The sequence below is a fragment of the Callithrix jacchus genome, chromosome 8 (assembly GCF_049354715.1).
Source record: "Callithrix jacchus isolate 240 chromosome 8, calJac240_pri, whole genome shotgun sequence".
NCBI classification, from domain to species: domain Eukaryota; kingdom Metazoa; phylum Chordata; class Mammalia; order Primates; family Cebidae; genus Callithrix; species Callithrix jacchus.
Window position 1 is genome coordinate 137,970,210 of NC_133509.1, and position 18,214 is coordinate 137,988,423.

The 18,214-nt window shown below is 58.4% G+C and overlaps 1 protein-coding gene across 1 annotated transcript; it reads left to right on the plus strand.

The window, feature by feature from the left end:
- The first annotated feature begins 3,730 nt into the window (after positions 1-3,730).
- Positions 3,731-9,451, plus strand: LBHD2 (LBH domain containing 2). Its single transcript, XM_035262193.3, has 4 exons — positions 3,731-3,819; positions 5,513-5,618; positions 7,501-7,639; positions 9,113-9,451. The coding sequence occupies exons 2-4, from the start codon at positions 5,550-5,552 to the stop codon at positions 9,211-9,213; spliced, it is 309 nt and encodes a 102-aa protein (XP_035118084.1). The 5' UTR covers positions 3,731-3,819; positions 5,513-5,549; the 3' UTR covers positions 9,214-9,451.
- Positions 9,452-18,214: the final 8,763 nt, after the last annotated feature.

Consider the following 18,214-nt stretch of genomic DNA (forward strand, 5'->3'; position numbering starts at 1 on the left):
ACATACAGATGGAGGAAGATGGATAGATAGCAAGTGGATAGTGAATGGACGCTGAATGAAGATGGGTGTTGAATGGAGAGTGCATAATGAATGTGGGTGGTGCATGAACAGTGAGTGGATGGACGGTGGGTGGATTGTAGTGGTGGATGGATGATGGTAAATAAATGCTCACTGCTGTCTCTCTACTCTGTCCTCAGCTCCTAGAACAATGGTTGGCACACAGAAGGTGGTCAATAAATTTTTCTGTGAATGGATGCTAGATGGTACTTGGATGGATTTTGGATGAATAGTGAATTATGGCTGGATGACGGGTGGATAGATAGAGGATGTTGTGAGATGAACAATGAATGAGTAGATAGGTGGTAGGTGTGGATAAGAGGTGGTGATGGTAGGCTGGGTGCGCTGTCTCACGCCTGTAATCCCAGCACTTTGGGATGCCAAGGCAGGTGGATCACCTGAGGTCAGGAGTTCAAGACTAGGCTGACCAACATGGTGAAACTCCATCTCTACTAAAAATACAAAAGTTAGCTAGGTGTGGTGATGGGCACCTATAATCTCAGTTACTTGGGAGGCTGAGGTAGAAAGATTGCTTGAACCTAGAGGCGGAAGTTGCAGTGAGCCGAGATCGCACCATTGCACTCCAGCCTGGGTGACTGAGTGAGACTCAATCTCAAAACAAAACCAAAAACAAAAACCAAACAAAAAGAGATGATATTGATACATGGTTGGTGGATGAATGGAGGAATGCAGTTCATAGAAATGTGAATGCATGAATGGCAAATGGTGAGCAGCTGGTGGTTGAATTGTAGATGGCTGAATTGTAGTAAATTGGATGGAGGCTAATGGATAAATTGGGATAAATGAATAGTAAATAGTAGGTTGATGATTCACAATTAGACACGTGGTTGGAGATGTGAATGGTAGATAGATGTGTTAAATGTTTGATGGAAAGCTGTTTCATAGTAAGTGGTGGATGGATAGGTGGTAGATGGATGAATGTTGAATGAATGTTGGACTGATGGATATTTAGTGATGCATTGATGCTTGGTAAATGATGGGTGCTTGGTGAATGGATGAGTGCATGGTGGATGGGTGGTGGTTGGATAGGGGATGGTGACTGGGGATGGATGGTTAATGGACATTGAATTCTGGACAGTGGTTGAATGGTGGATGGTGAATGGATGACTGGTGTTTGCATGGGGGAAGGTACATGGTGGATTGTGGGCGGGATGGATATTGGGTTATTGATAGTAGATGGTGGATTGTGGATGGGATGGATGTTGGGCTATTGATGGTAGATGGTGGATTGTGGATGGGATGGATGTTGGGCTATTGATGGTAGATGGTGGATTGTGGATGGGATGGATGTTGGGTGATTGATGGCAGATGGTGGATTGCAGGCGGGACGGATGTTGGGTTATTTTTTTTTTGGGAAGAAGAGAAAAAGAAGGGGAAAAAAAGAAAAAGAGGGAAAAAGGAATATTACTTCATTCCTAAAATGGGTTTCAATAATGGCCGATCAATATTTTGAGTGTTTAAAGTGGTTAATGCATATTTTATGTGTTTATGAAATTCTGGGCTGAAAGTTCTGTTGATTAAGTATGTTGAATATTGGCCCCCACTCTCTTCTAGCTTGTAGGGTTTCCGTTGAGAGATCTGCTGTAAGCCTAATAGGCTTACCTTTATGGGTGACTTGATCTTTCTCTCTGGCTGCCCTTAATATTTTCTCCTTCGTTTCGATCTTGGTGAATCTAATGATTATGTGCCTTGGGGTTGGTCTTCTTGAGGAATATCTTTGTGGTGTTCTCTGTATTGCCTGGGGTCGAATAGTGTCCTGCTTTGCTAAATTAGGAAAATTTTCCTGGATAATGTCCTGGAGAGTATTTTCCAGCTTGACTTCATTCTCTCCGTCACATTCAGGTACACCAATCAAGCGTATATTAGGTCTTTTCACATAGTCCCATATTGCTTGGAGACTTTGCTCATTCCTTTTTATCCTTTTTTCTCTATTCTTGTCTTGTCGTTTGGTTTCATTAAGTTGGTCTTCTACCTCTGATACCCTTTCTTCTGCTTGATCCATTCGGCTGTTTAAGCTTGTACATATTTCACTGAGTTCTCGTGTTGTATTTTTCAACTCCATAAGTTCATTTGTATTCCTCTCTATACTGTCTATTCTTTTCAACATTTCATCGAACCTTTTTTCCAAGTTCTTAGTTTCTTTACATTGGGTTAGAACAAGTTCCTTTAACTCCCAGAAGTTTCTTATCATCCACCTTTTAAAGCCTACTTCAGATAATGGAACACAGTCCTTTTCCATCAGGGCTTGTTCCGTTACTGATGAGTCCTCTTCCATCAGGGCTTGTTCGGTTGCTGATGAGTCCTTTTCTGTCAGGGCTTGTTCCGTTGCTGATGGGTTCTGATTTTGAGTATACTCGGCCTTCTTAGGCTGTTTTTTTCCCTTCATTGTAAATGAACCGCCTTTCTAATTAGTTTTCTGAGTCGACGTCCGACTTATTGATTCCCAGTGCTGGGATCCGAGCAACCCACTGTGGCAGCCTAAATAGCAGCGATAAGACTGATGGTGCTCTTCTGTCCGGGAATCTCTGGTCTGGCTTCCCTCTTGAGTCCGCAACAAGCGGCTCTGACTTCCTGGAGCTCCAAACTCCGGTCAGTAGGGGAAGCAGTCCCGTTGGCTCTGCATGAAGAGCTGCTGCGCCGAGACGCCGGCAAAACCGCTGCGGCGGCCACAAGAGTCGCGCTGGCGACCCGTGGGGCTCCTCCACTGGGAATCGGCTAATCGGTGAGTGACGAAAATTCGTCTAATGATGTGGCGTCGTCTCGTTCTCTGAGCTTTCACTGGGAGCTACAATCCTGAGCTGTTAGTGGTCGGCCATCTTGGATCCAGTTTTGGATGTTGGGTTATTGATGGTAGATGGTGGATTGTGGGCGGGATGGATGTTGGGTTATTGATGGTAGATGGTGGATTGTGGATGGGATGGATGTTGGGTTATTGATAGTAGATGGTGGATTGTGGATGGGATGGATGTTGGGTAATTATTGATGGTAGATGGTGGATTGTGGACGGGATGGATGTTGGGTAATTATTGATGGTAGATGGTGGATTGTGGATGAGATGGATGTTAGGTTACTGATGGTAGATGGTGGATGCCGATGGTGAGTCACAGATGGTGGTGAGATGGCAAAGACAGATGAACAGCTGTGAATGGTGGCTGGACAGTGGCTGGACTGTGGTCATGGAGCAGAAGTGGGATGATAGATTAGCCATGGTGGAGGGTTCCTGGTTGCAAGCTGGGAATTACACGGACCGTAGATTGTGCACCTTGGTCTCAGGTGTCAGGTCTGCCACTGGACTGGGTGACACAGCTTGTTCCAGGGCTCTTTTGCTCCTTTTTGGGAATGGAACTGGAAGTGAAGATGAGAGGAGGGTTGCGGGGTGACCCCCCCTTCCTGCGGCCCATCCCAGTTTGGGGACTTTTTTGTCCATTTTATTCCTCTCTAGTCCCCAGTAGGAAGGAGTCCTCTTTCTGTGTCTGGCCCCAGTAAATTCCGCACCCCAGATTCCAGGATCAGTCTCAAGTGGCTAGGGGCAGGTCGGCCCAAGGGAAGAGGAGGCCGGGGCTCTACCTGGGGGCTGGCGCTGGGAGGGCGGAGCAAGGGCGGTGGCGGCCCCGCGGAGGGCGTGAGTTAGAGGGGGGCCGAGAGAGCGAGTGTGGGCGGGGAGCGCGGGGAGGAGGGTGAGCCGGGCGAGCGCGGGGCCAGCGGAGCGCGGAGGTCCCGGCGCCAGCAGCCGCGCGGGCGGTGAGTGTGAGTGAGTGTGGGGCAGGGTCACCCCCTCCCCAGCCTCGCCCCAGCCGTGCGGGCCCCCAGCGCGAGCGCCCCCTGACGACCAGGTGCGGGATGGGTGGGAGGGGTAGGAGCATGGGGGGATTTGGGGAGTTTTGAGTCGAGCTCCCTGGGGAAGGGGAGGGCGTGGGTTGGCGGGGTCAGCCCGGCTGTGGGATGTCATGCTTCCACGGGCTTGTGCCCCTGGGGCTGTGCCCTGCAAGACCTGGGATCCTGGGCGCTGGGGGTGGTGGGTGCCCTTGATGTGCGGTGCCCTGGCGCTGGGCAGGGCAAAGCAGCCCTTGGGCACTTGCTCCCTGACTGCCTGCCCCGCCCCCGTGGCTCAGGGTGACAGCTCTATCATCTGCCTCTGTCGACCCTCTCTCTGGGCCAGGTGTCATCTGTGGGTCTGTTTCTCTCTCTGTCTTCTGCTCTGTCTCCAGCTCAGTCACCTCTTGCCTGGTCTCTGTGGCAGTGTTTTCCTGCCTCTCCCTCTGCCTCCTTCCCAAGGCTGGCTGGGTCTCTGTCCTGGCTGCCCTGGACTCTAACACGGGTTCTGGGTCTTGGGATAGGATCCAGGAGAAGAAGCTCGATGGAGGGCCAGATCTGGGAGCAGCAGGGCACTGAGGCATCCCGGGGCTCTGGGGTTGGGTGGAGGAGCCAGAGGGTGTGGGTTTGCTGCCTGCTGCCCCGAGAGGCCTCCTGCATGTGTGCCCCCCTAGCCTTCACTGGGCCTCAGTAGGACCCCAGCTGACCCGAGCAGGGTGTTTGGTGAAAGAAACCTCATTTCCCAGAATAGCAGCCCTCTGCTTTGCTGACAGCCATAGGACGACGCTCGCCCACCCCAGCAGGGCGTAACAGGCCTTCCACTCTGCTGGTCTCTGCTTTCCCACTGCCCAGTCCCCTTCCTGCAGGGCTGTCCCCTGCCCGGGGCCCCTGCTGCCTGCATGCCAGCCACCGCCAGACCCCACCCCCATTTCTGCCTCTGACCTGGTTGTCGCCCCAAGGGAGCCCACACAACTCGAGTGCAGGTGAAATGTCTGGGGCTGGTGCCGATTCCTGGCAGTGGCTCTCTTTCCAGAGTCCTTGCTGCCAGAGCTCCAGCGGGCTCCCTCTGCAGTGGCCAGCTTGAGTGGGCACGGCCAAGTGCAGGGAAGATGTCAGTTTCCCTTGGGCTGTGGGTGCTGAGGGCCTGGCCTGGGGTATGCAGGGTGCATGCTCCCAAGGAGGAAATGGGCACCTGGGTCTCTAGCTGACTTGAACCCAGTCCCTACCACTCCCAGCCTCCTGTCTCAGAAACTTCTTTAGACCCCTTGGATGCTCCATGTCCTTCCTGCACTGTTCCCTGTCTCAAAATGTGCTTCTGTCCTCCCAGTAGGCCTGGCTACCTTCTGCTCATCCCTCAGGCATCAGATCAGCCAACTTCTTCCAGGAAGCCTTCCCAGATCTCCCCTCCTGCCCGTGCCCTCTGGCAGGCACATTGTGTGGCCACGGTCCAGTGCCCCCTCTGGCAGCAGGCTCCTGCAGGGAGCAGCCCATAGAGGTCCAGCTAGAGCCATGGGCACTAGATCTGGGTGGGTTGGAGTGGGGTGGGCTCAGTGCTTGAAGCCTTCCAGGGAGGGTGGATCCAGCATCAGGCCAGCAGCAGACACCCCATTTCTGCTCCCAGTCCTTGTGCAGCTCAGTGGCGCAGTGGCAGCAGCAGCATGAGCATTCCCCGACCTGCTGCACCACAGCCAGGCCCTGCCGAGGGGCCTGGAGGCCCGGCACGGAAGGTATGTGCTTGGGGTCCTGGGGGTCGGGAGGGAGCCAGCCTCAAACTCTGTCCCATGACTTGGGGCATGCCTTGCCTTGCTGCTGGCCTCAGTTGACACATCTGGGTGAGGGAAGTTGTTGCTTATTTATTTATTTTTGACCCAGAGTCTTGCTCTGTCACCCAGGCTGGAGTGTAATGGCATGATCTCAACTCACTGCAACCTCCACCGACTGGGCTCGAGCTATTCTCCTGCCTCAGCCTCCTGAGTAGCTGGGATTACAGGCACTCACCATCATGCCTGGCTAATTTTTGTATTTTTAGTAGAGATGGGGTTTCACCGTGTTGGCCAGCCTGGTCTCGACCTCCTGACCTCAGGTGATCCACCCACCTTGGCCTCCCAAAGTGCTGGGATTATAGGCAGGAGCCTCTGCCCCTGCTCATTGGTCTTTTATAAAAGTATAATGGATAAAACAATTGAAGGCCAGCATTCCTGGCTTAGCACTCTTGCTGACCTGAGGATCCCAGGGATTGCTCTCTGCCAAGAGCAAATGCCAGGGTTCCCTGCCCCAGTGCCACCTCCGTGGGGGTGTTGATGAAGCTAAAATAACACGCTCCCTACACAGGGTGGTGGCCTCAGTGCTCTTCGTTCTACAGCCCAGCCATTCTCCTTGTGGGGGAGAAGTGGGGCCAGAGAGGGGGAACAGCCTGGAGTCACACGGGGACCAGTCTGGGACTTGGGGTTGCAGAGACAGCCCCCCAGGCAGGCGGACAGTGGTGAGCACCAGGACTCGGAGCTGCAAATTCTGCTCACACCAGTGGGCAGACTTGGAGACCAGCGCCCTTGGTGAGGCAGGAAGGAGAATGGCACATGGGGAATGAGCTCCTGGGCTGGCAATGCCAGCATGAGGGGTGGCCCCTGGGAGGGTCCAGCCTGTGGGGTAGGGTTGGGGGTCCCTGCTCTGCTGTCCTCTGACAGCGCCTTCATTCCACAGATGTCCCAGTGACATCTGTTCTCACACTTGAGGGTCACTGTGGTCTTTGGTTCAAAGAGACGCTGGGCTGGAGTCCAGGACCATGCACTGTTCGGGGGTCTTGCTTCATACCATTCAGCCAAGTCCTCCCTGCTGCCTGGCTGCCCTTCCTCCTGACCCTCATGCTCTTTCGGGAAGGTGGACCCAGCAGCTTTCCTTCTAGGTGAAGAGATGGGAGACAGGGAGCTCCAGGCAGGGACATCTGCCTGAGCACAGGCATGGAGGCAGGACAGGGAGGCAAGTCAGGGCCACTGGGGCACTGAGGGATGGAGTTCTGCACGTAGCACTGCAGCCTTGAAGGCCCTGAATGGGAGGCGGAGATGCTGAGGGCACCGGGAGGGCCTGGGGACGCAGCCCCCACACACTCCTGTGGGCACTCAACAATGGGCCAAGAGCAAGCCCAGAGCCAGCCGCTCAGGTTGCCATGGCAACTGCTTCCCAGCTCCTGTGAGCCTGGAGGAGGCCACGGGCCCAGCAGGGAAGACCCCAGGAAGGGGCTGGGAGGAGTCCAGTTGCAGGAGGCAGCTGGGGGTGTGCAGATGCCTGGCTGGTTCCTGGTGACCTTGGTGTCTCTGGCCTCAGGCTCTGGCTATGCAGTGGGCTCCGGGGCTGAGCACAGCTGCGTCCTTTGGTGCCTTCTGAGAGCTGTGAATGCAGGGGCTGAGCACCCTACCCCCCAGGTTGGGACTGGGCTGGGGCTGGGATTCATCTCAGGGCTGTGCCTGTGCAAACACACATGTGCCTACCCCTGCCCTGGAGACTGGGTGGGAAGGCGCCCTGACCCCTGTAATGGGGCAGTGTGCAGGACGGGGGTGGGAGACAGCAGGAGTGCCAGGCCTGGCATGGCCGTGATCCTGCTCACCCTCCCAGGAGAAGGGCCCTCGGCTGGGCCAGCGGCTGCCCTCCATTGTGGTGGAGCCCAGTGAAGTGGATCCTGTGGAGAGCGGGGAGCTGCGCTGGCCCCTGGAGCATGCCCAGAGGGGCCCCTCTCGGAGCTGGGCTGCTGCTGGTGAGTGAGGGCGCCTGAGGGGGTGCTGAGAGGAGGAGGGGGCCACTGCCAGGGTCAGAAGCGGGGCATGGTTCCTTTGACTCCGGCAGGCAAGGCCTTCCCGCCTCCTGCCTGTTCATACCTGGTCCTCCACTGGCCCTTGGAACCTCTGCCTGGGGCCCTCGGTGCTGCCTGGCCTTGACCCTCCTCCCTAGCACCGTCCTCCCTCCCACCTGCAAGTGAGGTCCCTCATCCACTCTCAGCCCCAGGCCTGGGCACGGGAGGTGCACGGTGCATATTTGTTGAATGAGTGACGACACATTCTCACCCCTTGTCACCCAGTCCTCCCCCGTTGTCATCACCTTTGAAGGAAATGTGCCTTGCTCACTAAGGCCTGGGAGGCTGTGAGGTGTGGGCACACATGCTGGGGGATGGGCTGGCCTGTTGGCAGGCTCTGCCTGGCTGCAGGTGCCCTGTTTAAAGGCTGAAGCAGGCTGGGTGCAGTGGCTTATGCCTATAATCCACTTTGGGAGGCCAAGGCGGGCAGATCGTTTGAGACCAGCCTGACCAACGTGGTGAAACCTCATCTCTACTAAAACAAAAATTAGCCAGGCGTGGTGGCAGGCACCTGTATCCCCAGCTACTCGGGAGGCCGAGGCAGGAGAATCGCTTGAACCCTGGAGGTGGAGGTGGCAGTGAGCTGAGATTGCCCCACTGCACTCCAGCCTGGGTGATAGAGCGAGACTCAGTCTCAAAATAAATAAATAAATAAAGGTTAAGTCTTCCAAGAGGAAGACCATGTGGGCAGGAGGCGGCAGCCAGGGCCAGGTCCAAGGCACAGGAGAGGCAGCAGTCTGGGTTGTGGAGGCCTTGTGGATGGCTCTGAAGGCCACTGCGGGCTGGGCAAGGGGTGTGAGTTGTGCCCTGGGAGGTCTTATCCCCTGGAGACCCCTGGGAGTCTGTTCCCTGAGTAGGAAGTGAATTTGGCCGTCGCTGGAGCTGCTCAGCACCCTGCCTGACCTCTCCCCATTCCCAGACCTCAGATGATACTGGCCAGGAAACCCCCTTCAGAAGGGGTCTGTCCGGACCCATAACCCCCACGACTGCCCAAAGGGGTCTGTCTGGACCCATAACACCCACGTCTGCCCAAAGCCCCCTCAACCTCTTGTCAGTTTCTGCCCAGGCCCCAGGACAGCATCAGAGACCACCCCTTGGGTCGGTCCTGGGACTTGGGCTCTGGGGATGCCCTTGAGTCTGCCCTGGACCTCCCTTCCCTCTGCCACCCCTTCCTCTGGTGGATTTGGGAGCTGTTCCTGCTGGAAGAGCCCAGCCCCATTCTGCCTCCCTGGCCGAGCACTCCTCCCCTTCTCATCACCCAAGGGGACCTCCTGGCCTGCCTCAGCCCAGCTGCCTGCCAAAGGTTCATCTCGGACCACTGGGATCCTCTTGGGCTGCAGTCCCCCCACCAACACGGCCGCCTTTATGTTTCTGCAGCCCACTCCCAGAGTCCCCCCGGAGAACCAGGGAGACCTGCAGATGATGCTGGCAGGGAGCATGTCTGCTCCGAGGACCAGGCAGCCCCGGCCAAGGGATAGGACAAGGACGTGTCCAGGGTCTGCTGTCTGACTGCTGAGGACCTCTGCAGCAGGGTGGCCGGGCTGATGCACAGGAGGGCTGGGCCTGCCCCAACACCCCGCAGGCAGAGCTCAGAGGCTGCTTCCTGTCTCACCTGTTCTGCCAGGACCGCAGCCCTGTCCTCTTCTGCCTGTGGTCCAGGTTTGGATCACACCCTGCTTTGTTTCGTGGTTTGACGCAGAAATAAAGGCACTTCCTGATGGCCAGTGGGCACATGTGGTGGGGATGCAGGGGCCGGAGAACAGTTTGGGTTCTGCCCGTGGCCTTCTAGGTCAGGGCCTCAGCTCCCAGCCCAGGCTGACCAGTCCAGAGTGCCTAGTGCGTGACCACTCAGGTGTGGCACTGGGGCAGGCTGAGCAGGGCTGGGCTGGTGCTGTGGCTGGTGCCTCTGCCCAGGGACCCTCTCTCTGCTTTGGCCAAGGCTGCCCAAGACAGAACCAGTCTCCTCCAGGTGGCCTCCCAACCCTCTGTGGGGCTGCCTTGGGGCCAGGGCAGGACCCTGAAGGCTCTGCTGCCTGCTTCCCCTGGGTGCAGGAGGGCACAGCGATGGTGCCTGGCGTGGGCTGCCCCATTCCAGGTTGGATCTCATTAAATCCTTGTGAAGGTCCCATTTTACACGTGTAGGAACTGAGGTACAAAGCGAGGCGCCCGAGGCGAGAGGCTTCGAGGGGAATCCCTGAGGTCAGGAAGCCACCAGGCTGCCACAGAGCCCACGTGGGAAGTTGGGTAAGCAGGCATCTCTTCCTGCCCTATGTGGGGGTCCATCAACATTATCTCTGGGCTCCATTCTACTGCAGAAGGGGAGCCCTGCTGCCTGGTTGCGGCTGGCATGGGGGGGCAGAGCCTTGAGCGTGGCCCAGGACCCACTCCCAGGGTGTGTCCCCCAACCTCGTCCCCTGCCTTTGGCCAGCCTGAGCCAGGCCGAGGAAGCTTAGGGCCAGGCAATGGGACACCATAAATGTCAACTTCGCCAAGTCAACGGTCCGGGCAGGCGACGGGTGAGCGAGGGAGGCAGGAGGCACTGCCCCTCTGTGCTTTCCTGCTGCCTCGCCAGCCTCCAGGACAAAGATGCACTTTCTCGTACTGCCTTCCTTCTAAAAATAGCCCTCCCCCGCAGTGCAGGAGAGGTGGGAGGCAGGTGCGGAAGCTCGCCTGGCGGCTGCTTTAGTTTGAAACCTCAGGACCCCGTGGGCCCTCCCCTGGACTGTAGCTCAGGCGAGGGGTGGGGCCTTCAAGGTCCTCTCCGTCCTCCTCCAGTGCTTCCTGCGGGTCCTGGAGAGGCTTCACCAGGATCGGGGACATGGGGTAGTTCTGTGAATGGGAACAGACATTTCGCAGGAAGCGTTGCGGACACGCGGGGTGTGGGGTGCAGGAGGCCGGCACGTGGGTGGGCGACGAGGCCATTTACTGAGATTTGATTCCCACCACTCCGCTCCTGGGCGAGAATTTTGACACCCGTCTCAACCCGGCTGCCCCGGACCCACACCGCGGAGCGGCCGAGCTCGGGAGGAGTCCACCACGCCCCGTCCAGCAGGGCTGCCTTCGGGCGGAGGCGAACCCCACCGCAGGTCCCAGGACCCTGCGTACCCTGGAGCCGGGGTTGGGGAGGCCCGTCCGCGGGGCGCTGCTCCACCCGCCCGCCCTCCACCGCCAGCAGGTGCCGGGACCGCCCAGCCACGCCCAGAGCCCGTGGGCGGAGACGGCAGGGCGGTGTCAGCGAGGCCCCGCCCACGCCACGCCCCCGGCACCCGGCGACCTGGGGACGCCCGGCGGGGGGCTGGGGCCACCGCCCGGCTCCCACCTCAACCCTGCAATACGCGATTGGGGCAGAGTGGCCTGCTGTGCGCGGCCGGCAGCCTCGTCAAGGCAGGGAGGGAGCCCGGGCCTCTGGCTCTCACGCTGAGCTTCGCGCTGGGCCCGGCAGCAGTGAGGGTGGAAGCCGCCGCCTCTGGCCTCTGCATCCGGGGTGGGACAGCCTGGCCTCCCAGCGACCCCCAGGTCATGCAGGCTTCTGGTGGTGGGGGGCTTGTTCCCTGGCCTTCCCTACCTGGGAGCCAGGTCCTCAGCCAAGGCGAACCCACTTGATCCCGACGACAATCCCATTTTCTGGAGGAGTAAACTGAGGCTCAGAGATCGAAGCACCCTCCAAGATCGTGGGGAGCTGGGCTTGACCTCTGCTCGGTGTCCCTGGCTAGGCCTCCCGCTCCTAATGGCCCCCGCCCTGCCTTCTCCTGACCCTGCGTCAACCCTGTGCCCCAGGCTTCTCTGAGACAAGGCTGGGGCTTTTCCAAAGGGATTTTACTGAGAAATTTGGGGAAAAACATGGACATAGAATGAAAAAAACATTGCAACCTTAGCTGAAAAGTGGGCACAGGCTCAGGTGGCCGTGGGGTGCAGATGGAGGTTGAGGGGATGTCCAGGAGCAGCCCCCAGGCCCTGGCCCCACCAGATTTTCAAGCCCTTATGTATTGAAGTGACTGGTAATTGGAGGTCCTGGAACCCCAACATGCCCTGTGAGCTGGAGGGTGGGAGAATCAGACCGGGAAGTCTTCAGTCCCCCAGGGCCTGGCTCCATGGGAAGACCCAGTCCATAGAGCCAGAGGCCTCAGGCGCAGTCCTGGCCTCTCTGGCCAGCTGTGTGGTGGTGAGCAGGCCACTGAGCCCCCCAGCCGTCCACCTTGGCCCAGCTGTCTCTGTTCAGTTACGAGTATTCCCTGTCACCCCTCATCTCTGCCTGTTGGAGACAGGTGGGGTGAGACTCAAGCCAGCAGGTGGGACTGGGTTGGGAGTGCCTACGGGCTGCTGGGCGTCTCTCGGGCTTGAACTGGGACTATTAGCACCCCACTTCACAGAGGGAACCCAGGGCTCAGGGGGTAGTGACTCACGTGGTTAATTGGAGGGCTTCCTGGAGGAGGTGCTGGCATCTTTGAGTCTAATTTGAGCCCTCTGCAGATGCTGCTGCAGCATCTCAGGCACCTTCCAGTCTGTTATGGGCTGTTCTTCCCCCACAAAATTCATATGTCGGGCCGGGCACGGTGGCTTGCCCCTGTAATCCAAGCACTTTGGGAGGCTGAGGTGGGCGGATTACCTGAGGTCGGGAGTTTGAGACCAGCCTGACCAACATGGTGAAGCATGTCTCTACTAAAAATACAAAAACTAGCTGGGATTAGTGGTGGACGCCTGTAATCCCAGCTACTTGGGAGGCTGACGCAGGAGAATGGCTTGAACCTGGGAGGCGGAGGTTGCAGTGAGCTGAGATCATGCCACTGCACTCCAGCCCTGGTGACAGAGTGACTAGGTCTAAAAAAAAAAAAAAAAAAAAAAATTAGCCGGGCATGGTCACGGGTGCCTGTAGAGTCCCAGCTACTTGGGAGCCTGAGGCAGGAGAATGACTTGAACCCAGGAGGCGGAGGTTGCAGTGAGCCAAGATTGCACCACCGCACTTCAGCCTGGGTGACAGATTCTGTCTCAAAAAAAAAAAATTTTTATATGTTCAAGTCCCAACCTGAGAATGTGACCTTATTTGGAAAATTCCTTATAAAAATGCTTATTACTTTAAAAAGGTAACAAGTTGAAATTAAGTCACTAGGGTGGAGCCTTACCCATATGAAGAGGAAATATGGACACAGACACCAAGAGGGAAGACCCTGTGAAGACTGGGAAGAAGAGGGCTTCATCTACAGCCCAGAAGAGAGCCCCGGGAGAAGCCAGCCCGCAGAAGCCTTGCTGCAGAACCGGGGCTTCCAGAACTGGGGGAGAATAAATGTGTCACTGAGGCTCAGTCCCTGGTCCTGCTGTGGCAGCCCTAGGATGCTGGGTGCACTGCGCCATCCCTGCCCTGAGCCCTAGGATGCTGGGTGCATGGGGCCGCCCCTGCCCTGAGCCCTAGGACGCTGGGTGCACGGGGCCGTCTCTGCCCTCAGCCCTAGGACGCTAGAGCACGGGGCCACCCCTGCCCTCAGCTGGACGCTGCTGGTGCAGGAGACTTTTTCTGCCCACCTTAGCGCCCTGCAGCGGCCCTGTCACACACCCTGGTGGCCCCGGCCCAGGTTGGGACAGGTCCGGATCTGTTCTCCTTGGATTTTCCCTGAGCTCTTTCCTAAGACGCCAGCTGCGGAATCCCCCTGTGCAGGGGTGAGGCTGCCTCTTCTGGGAAGTGTCAGTGGTCCCCCCCACAGCGGCTTGCACGCCGGACTCCTGTGTGGGGAGTGGGCCCCGCCTCCACACCTTTGCCCCTGCCCAGGATGCTGTCCCTCCTCACTCCTGAGTGTGCCCTGTCTGTCCCCCAGGGCTCTGTCCATTACTCCAGCTCCTGAAGCCCCAGGGAACGGCGCGTGGCTCTCAACATGAGCTTCCCTGATGGGGGTGCAGGATGAACTCAGTGGGCTGGCCTGCTGCTAGAGCCTCTGCCCTGGAGGTGGGGGGTCCTTCTGGGCTCAGGCACTGTGGGCCGAGCGTCCCCCCAGGCCAGTGCCTGCTTCTCCTGGCCTCTGAGCAAAGGAGGGGCTGGCGGTGTTTTGAGGTCCCAGGTGGCGTCCACCCCCTGCCGCTTGAGCCCCTGAGTGCGTCCTCCGCAGCCCTCCCCTCCCTTGTCCTCTGACCCTTGGCCTGAGCCCTGTGTTACCTGGAGTGGAAAGATGGAGTGAAAGGGAAGTGGGAACTTCCCTGAAAGTGAAAGTAGGGGTGTCTGTGGAGGGCAGGCTGTGGGTGGGGCCGGGTGGGCCTGGCAGGCGCTGACCATGGCTGGGAAGTCCCAGCTGTTAGTCACTCAGTCCAGCTGCTCCGGAGGCCCCATGGCCAGGGCCCGACTCTGAAGGCCCCACGGGCCACCTTCTCAGGTGGCTGCATTCTTCCTGGGCCGAGGCTGCGTGCTCAGCAGGTATGTTCCGGGAAGGTGGAGCAGGAGGGCATGGAGTGCTGTGGGCGGGCGGGGCGACTCTCAGGCCTGAGGACCATTCTGGCTCTGCATGTGGCCTTCCAGGCAAGGGCCTCACTCTGAGCCCAGGCTGCCCAGGCCAGAGCGGCAGCACAAATCACAGAGGACACACACACACACACTCACACCCGACACACAGGTGACACACACACACCCCCGACACAGGCGGACACACCCAGGCGGGAAGCACAGACAGGCAGGCGCAGACCCAGCCCCGCTAGGGCACACTCTGGGGCAGTCACACACACGGGAGACACTCTCAGGCCCACACTCAGCTGTGTGAAAGCGGAGCACTCGTGTGCAGGGGCCAGGTTTGCTTTCCTGGTTTCCCCTGAGACTGGCTGAGTCAGGCCCACCCCCTGCCTGGGGCCCTCCTGGCCTCCAGGCTTGGTAACTCAAGTCAAGGCAGGTGTGCCCAGGCCCGGAGCAGGAGGGGCCGACTATGGTAGGGGCTCAGCTGGTCAGGGAAGGCTTATCAGGGGAGGAGCCATTTCTGCGGAGCTTTCCGTAAGCTGACATTTAGGCAGAAAGGACAGTGCAAAGGGGTGGAGGAGAGGTGGGTACTTCGGAGTGATCAGAGTGGAGGAGTGAGTCGGGACTGGAGCCAGACGGGTTATTAGAATAGGCCTTGAATGCCAAGCTAAGGAGGGCGCTGTGCTTCTTCCGAGGGCGACAGCGGCTCGGGGGCTTAGGCTCCGTTGCTCCGTGAAGTGAAGTGTTGTAAGCGGCTCTCACAGGCCGTGCTAGGGTGTGGAAAGGTGTGGGCTCTATTCACATCATCAACGCACACAACTCACTAGGCCTTTCTATGAGCTCCCATAACTTTTAATCTCAGATTTTCTAAGTCAGTAATCATGTCACCTCTGAATAATGACAGTTTAATCTGCTCCTTCCCAGTGTTTATTTTTCTTTCCTTATTGCCTTAACTAGTTCTTCCCGGCAAATGCTGAGGAGCAGGAGTGGTGAGAACGCACCTCCTCGTCATTTTCCTTATTTTGAGGGGCTGGAAGGAAAAGAAAAGCTTGCAAGGAAAGTTTTCAAAGGCGGTTTATAGGGCCAGGCACGGTGGCTCAGTCCTGTAATCCCAGCACTTTGGGAGGCTCAGGCAGGAGGATCACTTGAGGCTAGGAGTTTGAGAGCAGCCTGGGCAACATAGTGAGACCCTGTTTCTACAAAAAAATAAAAACATTAGCCATGCATGGATTTGTGCACCTGTAGTCCCAGCTACCTGGGAGCCTGAGGTGGAAGCACTGCTTGAGTCCAGGAGTTCGAGGCTGCGGTGAGCTGTGATCGCACCCCTGCACTCCAGCAGTGGGTGAAGTGACACAGCGAGACCTTGTCTCTTAAAAACAATAAACAAAGGAGGTTTACATTTTGGCAAGATTCTTATGACTGATCCCAGGAGGTGGCATTGAGGGCGCCTGGGAAGGCGAGCAGCTCGGAGGCTGTGATCAGGGGAGGTGGCAACAGGTGGGGACGTGAGAGGGGACCAGGTGGGCTTGGGCCCATGGTGCAGTATAGGCAGTCACCTCAGGGGCTCCTTTTGAGCATTGAGGAGTGAAGTGATGGCCAGTCCCAGTGTAGGTGGGAGGCTGGGGAGTGGTGAGCTCTGAGGCATGGCCGGGAGTTCGAGGAGCAGCTGCAGGAGAGAAGGTCTAGGGGAAAGGGGGGAGAAGCCGAGGCTGGGGCAGGTGGGGTGGGAAGTCCAGACTTGACTTCTCGGTCGCGGCTAGGGTGGCCCAGGGTGGCAGCTCTCAGTGACTATGTCTCTGGCTGGCTTCCTGCCCCTGCTGCTGGGCCCACAAAGGGTGTGTTAGCCTGACTTGGGGAGAGTAGGACCTGGGGCTCAGGCCGGGGCTCGGTCTCCAGGGCCTTGCAGTCAGGGAGCAGCAGCACAGGAGCCGGGCCCCCTGGGCCTTCTGGGCACTGGGACAGAGAGACCCAGAGAGAGAGTCCATGGGTTGTGGAGAGGCAGGCATAGGGACAGGGACAGGCCAAGCCTTGGGAGGTGGAGCGGGGAGTGGAGAGGGGCCTACAGGTCTCAGCCTGCAGGCGCCAGCCCAGGGAGGCGGGGGGACCCTGACATCCATGTCCCCCTTTCTAGGCTGTGCTCTGCGGTGATAGGGGTAGATAGATAGAGGCTGCCAGGGCAGGGGCTATGTCACCACAGGGACAGCGTCGAGTGCCCACTGAGCAGACAGATGGTGAAGTGGGTGGTGCCAGGCATCTGTACCCAACGTCCTGAAACCCAGGTCAGATGTGAAGAACAAACAGGGGAAGGCCAGTATGGGGAGCAGCTGGAGGGGAAGCCTGAGGCTGGGCGTGCAGCTGGGAGGACAGAGAGGAGTCTAGGTGGGGTGCAGGTCGTCGGTGAACCCCGGGGGAAGTTGCTGAGGCATGGTCAGCGGGAGGTGGAGGTGGAGGAAGCTGGCTCCAAGATGGATGCCCGCTGTGGGGCTTGGGCAGGTGGGAACCACGGAGGGGTTTAAAGCATGGGGGTGACCTGGCTGGACTTCTGCTTTGGGAAGGTCGAGAATGGCGTGGGACGCTGTCAGGAGCTGCAGGGTGGAAGGTGGCATGCTGGAGGCTGAGGCGCTATCTGGGGACCTTGATGGCCCTCCAGTGCAGCTCTGTTTTGGGACAGGCTGAGCGGCTCTCAAGCCTCTACCTGTGTAAACTCCTAAGAGATTCACCAGTATAGCTGCCCCTCCTTACCTGGCCTTCCTCAAGGCCTCCTGGGAGAGGACCTCCACATCCGACCCCACTGTGGGACCTGCTGACACCCTGGGGGTCTCAGCTGGGAGGAGGGGCTTCTGGGTGGCAGCTCTGACTCCCTGGGGGTGGAGACATGACCGGTCCCACCTCTGCTCCCGGCTCTGAGCTGTAGTGTGAGCTTCAGGTTCCTCATCTGTGAAATGGGCAAATGACACTGCCCATCTTTGTTGTCACAGAAGCTTATCTATGTCAGGCCTCAAGCTGGGCACACAGTAGGTGCTTACTAACTGTGAGCTGTCCCAAACAGGAAGGCAGAGCCTGGTTCCCCCTTGCCCCACACCCCGGACCCCACCCCCTTGACAGCGGAGAATGAGATGTGTGCTGAATGGTTCTTTTCATGAAACCCTGCCCTGCTGGGCACCAGCCCCCATGCCAAGCATGGAGGGCACCAGGGAGAGAGGGGAGAGTGGAGGCTGGGACAGACGGCACCCCGAAGTGTGTGGGTCACGTCTGAATCAGGCAGGGTCTCTGAACCCTGGCACTGGGGGGAGTCGCTGACCTGTGGCCAGGGCAGGGCTGTTAAAGTCTGTCAACCACCGGGCTGTCACTGCCACCTTGGGCCTCTGTGGGACCTCAAGGAAGGTAGGTAGGCACCTTGCTGGAGGGTGAGGGTGAGGATGAGTGGGGTCTGGGTCCTGCCCACCTTGGTGTCCTTCCACCCTGGCAAACTGGGGCCTGGGAAGGCACACTTCCTGTCCGATGTCACCCAGCGGTTCGTTGGGTGCTGGGTCTGGTTGGGGCTTTGGTCCTGGCACCTGGGTTGGGGGGCTCTGGGGCTGGGCTAGGGGCAGGTCCAGCCCTTCTTTGGCCCCAGTTTCTCCCAGGGGAAAGTGAGACTTTGCTGGCCTAATGCCCTCGCCTGCCCATGGCCCAGCTTCCACAGTGGGGTGGGCGGGAGGCCCCTCCTCTCTCCCAGCCTAAAGCCAGGAAAGCAAGCACAGCTCCCAAGGCTGGAAGGGGGTGTGGGCGGAGCCTGGCAGGCCAGGTGCTGAGGCCGTGGGGGAGCAGGAGCAGTCGAGGCTCAGCACCCCCATGCCCCTGGGATCCCCCCATTCCCTGTGTCTGGGAGGAGCCAGAGCACACTGCGGTGGGGGGGGGGGAGGGGGAGAGGCAATGTGTGGGAAACAGCGTTGAGAACCCCCTCAGTCCCCAGTTAAATATAGACCCGAAGCTCCTCCTGCTGCTGCCCCTGCAGCTGCACGGCCATGATAAGCCTCAGGGTGGCCTCGGCCAGTGCCCTCAGGCCCCAC